Here is a 14,451-nt window from a genome sequence, read left to right as displayed (position 1 = left end):
CATTGTTGGGTGGTTGCTGCCACAGAATTGGTAGTTTTAACAAAATTTTGCAGTTTTTTGTTATTATTTTGAATATTATTATAGATATATATAAACTGTAAGCAGCAATAATGTTCAGCAAAGTAAGGTCTACAAAAAAGTTGATATGACCGAAATTGTCAATTGACCCCTTAAGGAGTTATTGCCCTTTAAAGACAATTTTACACAGTGTTCATCAAGTTTGCTTACATATCAAAATCTTCTCCTCTGAAATACAGGTGAGCGATTCAGGCTCTTGAGAGCCTCTTGTTGTGGTAGGCAGGAGGAAATCTTAAATAACTTGTTTAAATATATATACAGTTAATTCAGAAATTTTGGCTTGCATTTTTTATTGCAATTGTTGAAAAATGGACAAACATGCAAGATTAATTATGTCTATTTCCGGAAATTTTGCTAACAAATAATGCTATCAAAATTGAAAATGTGAGTTGTTGGTTTTGCTCAACCTATTCCATTGCAATTTTCACAATACTAAAAACATGGCAAAAATTTTCTGAAGTTACTGTATGTTCACACACAACATAGAAAGAAGATGGAAATAGCTTTTCAACAATATTTTATAGATTTTGATCAATATTGGTATGACAATAGATTTCTGTCAAGTTCCATGCATTGAACTTTTTTTCAGATCACAGATATACAGTTTTTCTTCATGATATTAGCAGTATTTGTGTTTAGTTTTGGGGTGACCTATCAAGCCAACTTGTTTCCCAATGCTCCACAAAGCTGGAGCCTTCTCAAGGATATTGTTTACCTACCATATTGGCAGATGTATGGGGAACTTTTCATAGAAAACATCGAAGGTTAGTTGATTGTGTTGTGTTTACTGATATTATACGCCCGTTTATGGGACGTATCATGGTATACCGTTGTCCGTCCATTGTCAACATGTCAGACCATAACTTAAAAAATGCTTTAACCAATTTTCGGGAAATTTTGGTGAATTGTTTATATCTATTGACGTAAGCTCCCTTTTTCAATTTATATAAATTTTAGCTTTTACCTTTCTGAGTTAAGGGATTTTATTCATAAAAAAGAGGTGATTTTCTAGTTTTCGGACAATAATTCAAAAATACTTTGAGCAGTTTTCATGAAACTTTGGTTACTGGTATATATCTATTAAAATAAGCTCCCTTTAGTTTTTTTATAAATTTCTGATATAACATTGAGGAGGTATGGAACTTTATTTGTTGAAAAAGTGACAAGCGTATCATGCCCTCATGGCCCAGCTCTTTATTTTTTGATTAATTTTATACAAGTTTTGTAGTTATTTCATCAAAATTTTATGCCAAACATGCTTTTTATGCACAAGTCAAATAGGAACAGTGAGAAAACTTTATTTCTGACTAACAGAATGTATTTAGAAGTAATATATTCTAAAATGTTGATATGACTGGAAAAATACTACAGTCAGACTGTGTTTGGTAAAGCTTCCTGTATAATAATTGTATTTATTATGCTTCATGTTAAAATACCAGATTTTGATTGGCTTATTCGAGGGAGATAATGTACTCTATCCCATGTCTCAGCCAGAGACAATTTTTTGAATGTCACAATCTTGTGCAGACCAATCAAAATCAATAACTTAAAGGACGATGTATTGCATTTACATCAATAAATTCTGGACAATGATCAAGTTCTACGTTTTGGCCTCAGAACATCTTCATTCACTGTCAAAAGGGAAAAAAATATCTTGCTTCATTTCTGTTGTTTTTTCTAATAACTGTAATGTGTAAGTGATGTCAATTTAGAATTTAGCTGTTAAAGACAATAATGATAGAACATTCAGTATAATAAATTAAATAACACATAGCTGAGAGGGTGATAGAGCAGATTGGTACCCCTTGAAAAAATATTGTCAACCTTGACTTAACCTCAGTTGACAATGTTTTCTCGGGGTAACAATCTGCTCTATCACCCTCTCAGCTATGTGTTATTTATATAATGACTCAGAAAGCTCATATGGCAGGATCTTCTGAATGCTACCTTACATTTTTATGCCCCACCTAGGGGCATTATGTTTTTCGGTCTGTGCGTCCGTTCGATGTCCGTTTGTTCCTTTGTTCGTCCGTCCATTTTTGGTCAAGGTAGTTTTTATACGCCCGTTTACGGGACGTATTATGGTATACCGTTGACCGTCCGTCTGTCCGTCTGTCCCTCCGTCGTCTAAATGTCGGACATTAACTCAAAAACGCTTTTACCAATATGCATGAAACTTTGGTGAATTGTTTATATCTATTGACGTGAGCTCCCTTTCGTTTTTTATAAATTTCGGATTTACCGTTTCCTATTTTGGAGTTTTATTCATTAAAAAAGGGGGGATTTTCCAGTTTTCAACAGTATAACTCAAAAACAATTTCACCAATTTGCAAGAAACTTTGGTGAATTGTTTAATGCTATCGACATGAGCTCCCTTTTGATTTTTATAAATTTTAGACTATACGTTTCTGATTTATGGGGTTTTATTCGTTACAAAAAGGGGGATTTTCCAGTTTTCGTACAATAACTCAAAAATGCTTTCAGCATTTTTTATGAAACTTTGGTAAATGGTTTATATCTATTGTTGTAAGCTCCCTTTTGATTTTTATAAATTTTAGATTTTATGTTTCCGAGTTACAAGATTTTATTCATAAAAAAGGGGTGATTTTCAAGTTTTTGGACAATATCCTTGAAGTGCTTAGAGCAGTTTTCATTAAACTTTGATGACTGATTTATATCTATTAAGATAACCTCCCTTTAGTTTTTTTTATAAATTTCTAATATAACATTGAGAAGTTATTGAACTTTATTTGTTTATAGTCTGACAACAGATTTACTAGTATTGCGCAACAGCACAGTGTATTGCACAATAGAAAGAAATCTTTAATTGAATATAAATTCAATTCATATAACCAATTTCAAGTTCTTTGACTACATTTATTCAGAAACCTATAATATGTCAAATATTTAATTACAATCCAAATTCAGACCTGTATCAAGCTTGAATATTGTGTCCATTTTAGCTCAGCGAAGCAGTTTATTAATGAAGTTGAAGTCCAATCGACTTGAAACTTAGTACACATGTTCCCTATGATATGATCTTTCTAATTTAAATGCCAAATTAGAGTTTTGACCCCAATTTCACGGTCCACTGAACATAGAAAATGATAGTGCCCGCTTCAGGTTAAAGTTTTTGGTCAAGGTAGTTTTTGATGAAGTTGAAGTCCAATCAACTTGAAACTTAGTACACATGTTCCCTATGATAATTATGATCTTTCTAATTACAATGCCAAATTAGAGTTTTGACCCCAATTTCATGGTCCACTGAACATAGAAAATGATAGTGCGAGTGGGGCAACCGTGTACTATGGACACATTCTTGTTCATACTTAACAGCAGCTAAAACAAAATGTTTTATATGAGATTTAATTTGTTTCAACAATATGTTTAAAGATATTTTTGCCCTATGAGAATGTATATTTTGTTTTATTCAATTAGGATCAGAGCCATCATCATGTACAGATGATCCTGCCTTATACCTAAATGGGACAATGACTAGATGTCCCCAACAGAATGCCATAGTGCCTTTACTCTTAGCTATTTATATGGTGCTGACAAATATCTTATTGGTTAATCTATTGATTGCCATGTTCTCGTGAGTATATTTATTTCTTATGGAAAATATTGCAGTCAAGTCTTTTCATTATGGTATCGCTTTGATATCAATCAGATATTTTATCCTCTATTATTGCAGTTTCATTAATTAGTACAGTTTGGTCTTACAGATTCACCGTTAATTGTCTGTCTGTAAATTTTGTGTGGTTAAGTCATGTGTTTTGGTTCATTTCCCCAAAACCAATGTCAATATTTAACAATTGCAACATTTAGGGCACTGGATCATGTTTCATGCTTATTGACTTTTTGTCTTGACTTGATGGAGTCAAAAGGCAAGACTTAGGTATGTTGTTTTCAGTGGCAGCTGTGTAAACAATTTGTTAAAATTTGTGATTAGGTCAGGTTAAGGAAAATCACTAATTGTAAATCGATGATATTTTGTTTGCAGTTGTATAAGTATTGGCACATCTCTTTTCTGTGGAGATTATTTGGCCCTACTACCTCAGTCATAGTCTTTTGACTTTAGAACTTTTGGCATAGTTTACATGTTAAAATTAGTAATTAGGTCAGTTTAAGGGGGACCACTTATAATTATTAGTCAATTATATTTGGTATGCAGTTGTATTAGAATTGGAATATCTTTTTTCCATGGAAATTATTTGGCCCTTTACCCTCAGTCATGGTTCATTGACTTTGAATATTTCGCATAATATACATGTTAAAGTATAGCTAATTTAATTTCAACATTTGCAAATTTTTATCAAATTATGTACATTCTAGACATATCTCTGTGTCAACAGTTTATTAAATTTTATACTTAGATTCATTGCCCAAAGACCTATAGTACAGACCTCTTGTTATCATATATTTTAATGATGCTAGAAATTCACAATAAAATTTGCTTTTTGAAATATTTTGCAAAATTGGGATATTTAGTTAATAGTGACAAGTTCCCTTTGAGTCCCAATAGAAAATCACATGTCCTTCTCTGTATCTATGTGGCCAATTTAAACCAAACTTGACTGGAATGATGTATGGAAGGTCCTCTACAAATGATCATCATTTTGTTCAAATGAAAATCATTGACCACAGAGTCAATCTGTGATACTGATTGGCCAATTGTCAAAAATCTTCCACCTAGAAACTGCAATGGAAAATGTTTTGAAACTAAAGGGGATTCGTGATTGTGAGACTTTCCACAAATTATTCTGATTTGAAGTTAGATAGGAGACAAACATGGCAGCATTGATATCAAATGATTCCCATTGAAACCCTATGGTGAAACCATGTTTGTCTTTTTCTCTATATTTTACAATACTTGGCAGGAATGGTGTTTAGAAGATCCTCAACAAATGATCTTCATTTGGGTAAGATAAGATTTACCCAATAAGTATAAATAGTAGAAATTAGATAATATTACTATTACCGGTATTTCACATTGTGAACATTTTTTACATTCCAAACATTTGAAGCATAATCACCAGATACAGAAATGCGTTATAGAAAGAGCGCTAATAGGAATAATTTCGCAAGATTCTCATTGTCTTTACAGAGACACCTTTCAGAAGGTCCAGGATAAATCTGAGCAAGTTTGGAAGTTTTACAAATTTTCTCTGGTATATGAGTACTACGACAGACCTGCATTAGTTCCACCATTTATTCTTCTGAACCATATATTCAGAATAGTCAGAAGTATGATTGTGATGTGCTGTGGGAAGTTCCCTTATTATAATGATTTTAGTGAGTATAACATACTGTATGTATAATGAATTATAAAGTTAGAAGAAATAAGTTACATTTTACTTATTAAGTTCTGACTTCAAACAATTTTACATGGGATATAAAGTTATGTAGAATACATTGAAACAGAGTGATTTACAGTTATTTTTGTCGAGCCTGTGACTTCTGTCGCAGAAAGCTCGACTTAGGTATAGTTATCGGGCAGCAGCGGCGGCCACAGCGGTGTTAACTAACTACTTAAAAGCTTTATGTTTTAGAAGGTGGAAGACCTGGATGCTTCATACTTTGTATATAGATGCCTTATGTTATGAAGTTTCCGTCTGTCATATGTCCATTGTCCTTGACCTCATTTTCATGGTTCAGTGATTACTTGAAAAAAAGTTTTTTTGTAATGTTAATTACTTTCTTATTATGAGTAATATGATAACTATATTTAATATGTGCGTACATTGCAAGGTCCTTGTGCCTGTCAGACAGTTTTCATCTGACCTCGACCTCATTTCATGGATCAGTGAACAAGGTTAAGTTTTCGTGGTGAAGTCCATATCTCAGAAACTATTAGCAATAGGTCTACTATATTAGGTGCATGGAATGATTGTAAGGTGTACATGTCTGACTTGCAGGTGTCATCTGACCTTGACCTCATTTTCATGGTTCAGTGGTTAAAGTAAAGTTTTTGTGTTTTGATCATTTTTTCTAATACTGTATGCAAATGGTCAATTTTCTTTGGTGTACGGAAATATTTTACAATGTACATGTCAGTCTGGCAGGTTTTATTTGACCTTGACCTCATTTTCACGGTTCATTGCTCAGAGTTAATTTTTTTATGATTTGATCTGTTTTATTAAACTATAAGCAATAGGTTAATTATTGTATGGAATGATTGTAAGGTGTATATGTCTGTCTGGCAGGTATCATCTGACCTTGACCCCATTTTCATGGTTTATTGGTTAATGTCGAGTTTTTATACGACCGCAAAAATTAAAAATTTTTTGGTCGTATATTGGTATGACGTTGGCGTCGTCGTCGTCGTCGTCGTCGTCGTCGTCCGGCGTCGTCTGGCGTCATCCGAAGACACATTGGTTTTCGCACTCTCACTTTAGTTTAAGTGAATGGATCTCCATGAAATTTTACCATAAGGTTCAATACCATGAAAGGAAGGTTGGGATTGATTTTGGGGGTTATGGTACCAACAGTTAAGGAATTAGGGGCCAAAAAGGGGCCAACAATAAGCATTTTTGTAACTTCCAGACAATAACTTGTGTGTAAGTGTATGGATCTCTCTGACATTGTACCACAAGGTTCCATATCACAAAGGGAAGGCTGTAATTGATTTTGGGGGTAATTGCCTCAAAATGTTAGGAATTAGGGGCCAAAAAAGGGGCAAAAAACAAGCATTTTTCTAGTTTCATGACAATAACTTGTGTGTAAGTGTTTGGATATTTCTGAAATTGTACTACAAGGTTCCATATCACAAAGGGAAAGCTGGAATTGAGTTTGGGGGTAATTGCCCGAAACGTTTAGGAATTGGGGGCCAAAAAGGGGCCAAAAATAAGCATTTTTCTAGTTTCCAGACAATAACTTGTGTTCAAGTGTATGGATCTCTCTGAAATTGTACTGCAAGGTACCATACCACAAAGGGAAGGCTGAGATTGAGTTTGGGGGTGATGAATCATAAGGGGGTTCAAAAAATTTTGGGGGTGGGGTTTTTTTTTTCTTTTTTTTTTCTTTTTTTCCTTTTTTATTTTTTCTTTTAAAATTTTCCATTTTAAGTTGGTTATTTCTGATTTATATTTAAAAGCAAATAATAATGATATGGTAGGAGATACACACCAAACAGGATGTGTAAATTATTATATAATAAGTATTGTGCAAAAGCAAGAAATTTTCAATTGCACAGTATTGCACAATAGCAAGAAATCTTCAATTGCACAGTATTGCGCAATAGCAAGAAATCTTCAATTGCACAGTATTGCGCAATAGCAAGAAATATCCAATAGCACAATATTGCGCAATAGCAAGAAATTGTCAATTGTACAGTATTGCGCAATAGCAAGAAATAATCAATTGCACAGTATTGTGCAAAAGAAGATACTTCGTATAAATTGCTTATTTCTTGATCAATTTCAATGGGGTTTTATTCTTGAATTCTTGGGGTTCTTTAATATGCTGAATCTAACCGTGTATTAAGTTTTTGGATTTTGGGCCCCGTTTTTAAATTGGTCCACATTGAGGTCCAAAGGGTCCAAAATTTTACTTTGTTTGATTTCATCAAAAATTGAATTATTGGGGTTCTTTGATATGCCGAATCTAACCGTGTATTTAGATTCTTAATTTTTGGTTCTGTTTTCAAATTGGTCTACATAAAGGTCCAAAGGGTCCAAAATTAAACTTAGTTTGATTTCAACAAAAATTGAATATATGGGGTTCTTTGATATGCTGAATCTAACCATGTATTTAGATTTTTGATTATGGGCCCAGTTTTCGAGTTGGTCCAAATCGGGGTCCAAAATTAAACTTTGTTTGATTTCAACAAAAATTGAATATATGGGGTTCTTTGATATGCTGAATCTAACCATGTATTTAGATTTTTGATTATGGGCCCAGTTTTCAAGTTGGTCCAAATCGGGGTCCAAAATTAAACTTTGTTTGATTTCAACAAAAAATGAATATATGGGGTTCTTTGATATGCTGAATCTAACCATGTATTTAGATTTTTGATTGTTGGGCCCCGTTATCAACTTTGTCTACATTGAGATCAAAAGGGTCCAAAATTAAACTTTGTTTGATTTCATCAAAAATTGAATATATGGGGTTCTTTGATATGCTGAATCTAACCATGTATTTAGATTTTTGATTATGGGCCCAGTTTTCAAGTTGGTCCAAATCGGGGTCCAAAATTAAACTTTGTTTGATTTCAACAAAAATTGAATATATGGGGTTCTTTGATATGCTGAATCTAACCATGTATTTAGATTTTTGATTATGGGCCCAGTTTTCAAGTTGGTCCAAATCGGGGTCCAAAATTAAACTTTGTTTGATTTCAACAAAAATTGAATATATGGGGTTCTTTGATATGCTGAATCTAACCATGTATTTAGATTTTTGATTTTTGGGCCCTGTTATCATTTTTGTCCACATTGAGATCAAAAGGGTCCAAAATTAAACTTTGTTTGATTTCATCAAAAATTGAATTCTTGGGGTTCTTTGATATGCTGAATCTAACCATGTATTTAGATTTTGGATATTGGACCATAATAGGTGAATGTCCAATTTAAAATTTTTAAGTTCTAAGACCACATTCATTCTGTGTCAGAAACCTATGCTGTGTCAAATATTTAATCACAATCCAAATTCAGAGCTGTATCAAGCTTGAATGTTGTGTCCATACTTGCCCCAACTGTTCAGGGTTCGACCTCTGCGGTCGTATCAAGCTGCGCCCTGCGGAGCATTTTATTATGGTTAAGTTTGTTTCTTAGATACTATAAGCAATATGTCAACTATATTTAATGCATAGATTGATTGTAAGGTGTACTTGGTTTATCTAACCTTGACCTCATTTTCTTGGATCATGTTAAGTTTATGTGATACTGGTAGTAAAGTTTTATATTTAGGACCATCAACATAAAATCAATGGTCAGTAAAGCAGGTGAGACATTTCAGTGTGTGCACTCTTGTTTTCAATCAGCTCCAACTTAACATTTTTTACATTTCATTATTTTATAAATATTTCCATTATGTGTCTTAATTTATATATTTGTTCCTGACATTACACAGATAACCATCAATCAGTCAGATGACATTTGACATTCATTGTCATTTGACTCAATTAACTTATAGATATATTCCCTGTTACAGCTGGGATAATTAGAAGAAAATTTGACAAGTAAGAAATCTTTTTATAGGACTGGAAATGCAGGATGAAGAAGACATTGTTAGATTACATTTGTTTGAAAAGGAAGCTATGGAGACTTATATGTATGAAACTAAGCAAGCAATGAGCAATGATCTTAACTTCCAGGTGTCTTCTACATCAGAAAGGTATACTTCTTATTTCTGTAATTAGTTTTGTATTATATATTGATCTGAAGTTTTTGTTAACTGTAAGACAGACATGGAAATAATTCAGCCAACTTATTAACTGGCAGATTTGATAGTTTTGGAAACTCTGTGTCTAAGATTAAAGTTTCAAATTTTGTTTTGAATCAATGTATGAAATGGCTTCTTTTATCTCTTTATTGCAAAAGACTTCTTTGTTCAACTGTGAGTGTAAAAATACAAATATTTTTTTTTTAGATTGGAGAGAGTTATAGATGAATTAGATAAAATAAAAGAGAGTGTATCACGCCACAGTATGGAAGGATCAGACAGCAAACCTCCACTAACTGCAAGGTATGTCATACAAAAATGCATAATAAAATAGATACCTTCTTGTGAGGTAGATGATTTGGTTAAAAGTATTCCAAAATGTAACCATACATGAAAAGCTGGCCTTTGATAAAAGGATGATATACAGAGGGAAGTCAGATGGTAAAGGGGAACATTCAGGAAAAGAAATTTCACTTTTGATTTTATGATAGGATGAAATAATAAAAAAGCTTTAATATCTCCAGTTGGTGGCAAGTTCAGACCTCTTAATTGCCAAAAAATTTTAACAAAATTTTGCACATATGCACTTGCCTTCCTGAGCAAGTGAAATTAAAGTAAGCTTTCAATATTTATAGCTCTATTTCTTAAATGTCTGCTTTAAAACTTAATATTATTTCTCTTCTACAAATAAGTTTGATTTTAAAGTTAAAAAGACAGCTGCAAAACAGGTATATGGAAATAAGAAACTTGAAATACAAAGTCAACATATTTTATACTCTAGTGAAAATTGAATCATACAGGATTCTTACAAACTTTGTATTTTCTGATTTATCAGTCCAGTTCAAATTTTTTATTGGTGACATCATGCTACACGTTTTTAATGATTTTCCAAAGTACAAATCTTATAAAAGTTATCAAACTAAAATGACGTCAAATCATAGATGAATATAAGTTAACTGTGGGGTATGGATTTTTTTCTAATCATCTGCACAAATCATATTTGGACCAATTATTTGAGAAAAAGCACCATAGTGGAGAAAAGACTAGAAAATTTAAATTGTGTTTTTTTTTCTTAAACAGAGATGTTAAGTAAGTTGTACAATAATTACCACAATATCTTCCAGGCACAGCTAATATACCATTACTATTTAACAAAGATTTAACTCAGTTTTTGTCTTTCTTGTAATGAAAATCACAGTATGCGAGACATGGGGATTACTATCTGGCGGCGGTGGTGTAAATTATTTGTGTAAAATTAGCTTTATATTTCAGAAGGTAGAAGACCTAGATGCTTTATACTTTGTATGCAGATACTTTAAGTTACAAAGTTTCTGTCTGTCATATGTCCATTGTCCTTGACCTCATTTTCATGGTTCAGCAACTGAAATTGGTTTTTTTTGTCATGTGAATTTTTCACTTATTTTGAGTAATAGGATAACTATATTTGGTATATGGGTTTCTTACAACGTCTACTTGTCAGTCAGACAGGGTTCACCTAAGTTGACCTCATTTCATGGATCAGTGATCGAGGTTAAAGTTACGTGGTTAGGTTCGTTTCTCAGATACTATAAACTTTAGGTCAACAATATATGGCATATGGAATGATTGTACGGGGTACATGTCAGTCTGGCAAGTTTCATCTGACCTTGACCTTATTTTATGGTTTATTGTTCATTGATACGTTTTTTTGTTTTGGTCTGTTTTTCAAGAACTTATAGCAAAAGGTCAACTATGTTTGGTGTATAGAATGATTGTAAGGTGTACATGTCTGTCTAGCCAGTATCATCTGACCTTGACCTCATTTTCAATGGTTCATTGTTCAATGTTTAAGTTCTGTTTTTAAATAACCATAAGCAATAGGTCAACTATATTTGGTGTATTGAATAATTGTAAGGTGTACATGTCTATTTGACAGAATTTATCTGACCTTGACCTCATTGTCATGGATCTTTAAAAATGTTAAGTTTTTGTGATACTTGTAGTAAAACCTTTATCTTTAAGACTTTCAACATAAAATCAATGATCAGTAAAGCAGGTGATACATTTCAGCATGTGTACTCTTGTTTTACACTGCATTTTGATTGTGTCTTAACTATAATGTTTGTCTGAAGATGAGGTATACCATTATTGTTGTCAACAATGTAACAACTGGTTTACCCAAAGTATTTGTGTATCAGTAATAACATGCAAGATCATGCCAAGGTGACATAAAAGTGAAAGATATTATTTGATATCATGGTATATATGTTATTTTTATCCTTTTCTTTTAATTTCAGAACTTCATTCAGATCATCACAGTAAGGGGGAAATCTCTTTTATTCTAAATTCTATGAATTATTGCTTTTAATCTTCTGAATAACACAAAAAATAATAACATTGAAATAGATGAAATAGATTATTGAAGCATTGATTGAACACTCTATAGATCTAATCTTTAACCCTAGTTGCACTGTTATTTTAGATTCTCAATTTTCCAATGTCTTTTTATGTGATAACCAATTCTCAATATGTAAGAAAATAAGAAATGTGTTTATTTTACTTCTATTTTATACCATATATTAGACATTTTTACTTTGCACATATATTTGGTTGTTACAGTTGCTACCCTCACCTTTATTAGTCCCAAGGGGACTTAAGGTTTGCACTCCGTCTGTCTGTCTGTCTGTCTGTCTGTGTCTGTCCATCTGTCCATCTGTCAGTCCGGCAAATCAGTTTTCCAGACTTTTTTTCTCGTGCTTGAAGATATTGATTTGATATTTGGTTTATTGATTTATCATGACAAGTTACAGGTCAAGTTCAATTTTAACGAATTTAGCTTTTCTCTTTGTTCAGTTAAAGCCCTTTCCCTAGAATTAAATTTTTGATGAAATACTTATTAATTAGTAGATTTCTGTTCAAAGGGAAATAACTCATTTTTTAAAAGATTTAAAAGACAAAATGACATTTTGGATTTTTTTCCTTTTCTTTGGTAAATTGTTTGAAGAATTTAGTGGTAGGTTGTTGTCATTCTTGAAGATATTGATTTGATAATTAGTATATAGATTTATCATGACAAGTTACAGATCAAGTTGGAATTTTGTTCCAGTCTGATAATTTTGTGCAGAGTTATGGTCTTTGGACATAGAAAATTCACAAAATAATCAGTTTTCAACAGTTTTTTACGTCATGCTTGAAGATTTTGACTTGATATTTTTATGTAGTTTACACCATGACAAGTTATAAATCAAGTTAGAATTTCGTTCCATTACAATGAATTTGTAACCGGTAGGGGACTATGTATTGCCATGCAATACTCACAAAATGCTTGTTCTATTAATGGTTGAATAATTGTCATTTTTATTAAGAGTTCAAATTTAAGAAACTTCAAAATAAACTTGTGATCTTAAAGTATTTTGCTTTGAAAATTCAAAATCTTGGGTTTGGTATTTGCCCAGGTCAGATCAAAGACTTTAAAATGATTTTTGCTGTTTATACACTAAGATATAAAATATTGATTTGAATTTAGGTATATAGTTTTATCATGAAAAGTTACAGATCAAGTTTGAATTATGTTCCCGTCTGATGATTTTGTGCAACGTTATGGTCCTTGGACTTAGAAAATTCACTCAAATAATCAGTTTTCCACACTTTTTTTTGTCATGCTTGAAGATATTGATTTAATAAATGGCATGTAGTTTTATCATGACAAGTTACAGATCAAGTTCGAATTTTGTTCTGGTCTGATGATTTTGTGCAGAGTTATGGTCCTTGGACTTAGAAAATTCACTCAAATAATCAGTTTTCCACACTTTTTTTTGTCATGCTTGAAGATATTGATTTAATAAATGGCATGTAGTTTTATCATGAAAAGTTACAGATCAAGTTCGAATTATGTTCCCGTCTGATGATTTTGTGCAACGTTATGGTCCTTGGACTTAGAAAATTCACTCAAATAATCAGTTTTCCACACTTTTTTTTGTCATGCTTGAAGATATTGATTTAATAAATGGCATGTAGTTTTATCATGACAAGTTACAGATCAAGTTCGAATTTTGTTCTGGTCTGATGATTTTGTGCAGAGTTATGGTCCTTGGACTTAGAAAATTCACTCAAATAATCAGTTTTCCACACTTTTTTTTGTCATGCTTGAAGATATTGATTTAATAAATGGCATGTAGTTTTATCATGAAAAGTTACAGATCAAGTTCGAATTATGTTCCCGTCTGATGATTTTGTGCAGCGTTATGGTCCTTGGACTTAGAAAATTCACTCAAATAATCAGTTTTCCACACTTTTTTTTGTAATGCTTGAAGATATTGATTTAATAATTGGTATATAGTTTTATCATGACAAGTTACAGATCAAGTTCGAATTTTGTTCCAGTCTTATGATTTTGTGCAGAGTTATGGTCCTTGGACTTAGAAAATTCACTCAAATAATCAGTTTTCCACACTTTTTTTCATCATGCTTAAAGATATTGACTTGATATTTGTTATATAGTTAACACCATGATAAATTATAGATCAAGTTAGCATTTTGTTCCAGTACAATGAATTCTTAAACGGTAGGGGACTATATATTGCCATGCAATACTCTCAGAATGCTTGTTCTGGTCAGTTTGCAGTCTGAATACTGTGTCCAGAGAAGGTGATATGTGAATAAAAGAAAACATGTGACAGCAACCCAACAACACAAATCACCAAATAGACATCCAAAGTTGACCATATGGCCTTCAACAATAAAACAAGTATAGCTCTTATTTAAATAATGTTAGCATTAGATGTAACTAAAACACAGCAACAAGTAAACAATACAAACTAAAACTGAATCAATGACTAGTATATAGAAAGTTGGCTCAAATTGCTTGATTTTTTTGTTTAGAAATCATGCCTTCTTAAATGTCAACCACTACACTTTGTGTCAATATTCACATTCTTCTTATCTTGAACTTAGTTAAAATGTTGTTCACTGGACATCTATTTGCCATGAAAATACAGTTCATAGGATAAT

General features: G+C 32.2%; 1 protein-coding gene across 4 annotated transcripts in view; it reads left to right on the top strand.

The window, feature by feature from the left end:
* LOC127709020 (transient receptor potential cation channel subfamily M member-like 2) overlaps positions 1–14,451 on the top strand; it is a 66,660-nt gene that overhangs the window by 42,787 nt on the left and 9,422 nt on the right. For 3 of the 4 annotated variants that reach the window (XM_052214289.1, XM_052214291.1, XM_052214288.1), the window contains exons 22-26: positions 668–842; positions 3,517–3,673; positions 5,186–5,373; positions 9,279–9,414; positions 9,670–9,765. In XM_052214289.1, the coding sequence (XP_052070249.1) occupies positions 668–842; positions 3,517–3,673; positions 5,186–5,373; positions 9,279–9,414; positions 9,670–9,765 (752 nt within the window). Of the gene's footprint in view, positions 1–667; positions 843–3,516; positions 3,674–5,185; positions 5,374–9,278; positions 9,415–9,669; positions 9,766–11,738; positions 11,760–14,451 lie in introns of all 4 variants that reach the window. The other variant, XM_052214290.1, reaches the window with a different exon arrangement.

This window comes from Mytilus californianus, unplaced genomic scaffold (genome assembly GCF_021869535.1).
Source record: "Mytilus californianus isolate M0D057914Y unplaced genomic scaffold, xbMytCali1.0.p SCAF_7, whole genome shotgun sequence".
In the NCBI taxonomy this organism is placed as follows: Eukaryota; Metazoa; Mollusca; class Bivalvia; order Mytilida; family Mytilidae; genus Mytilus; species Mytilus californianus.
The sequence above is the reverse complement of the archived record's forward strand: the minus strand, read 5'-3'. Positions and strand labels throughout refer to the sequence as shown.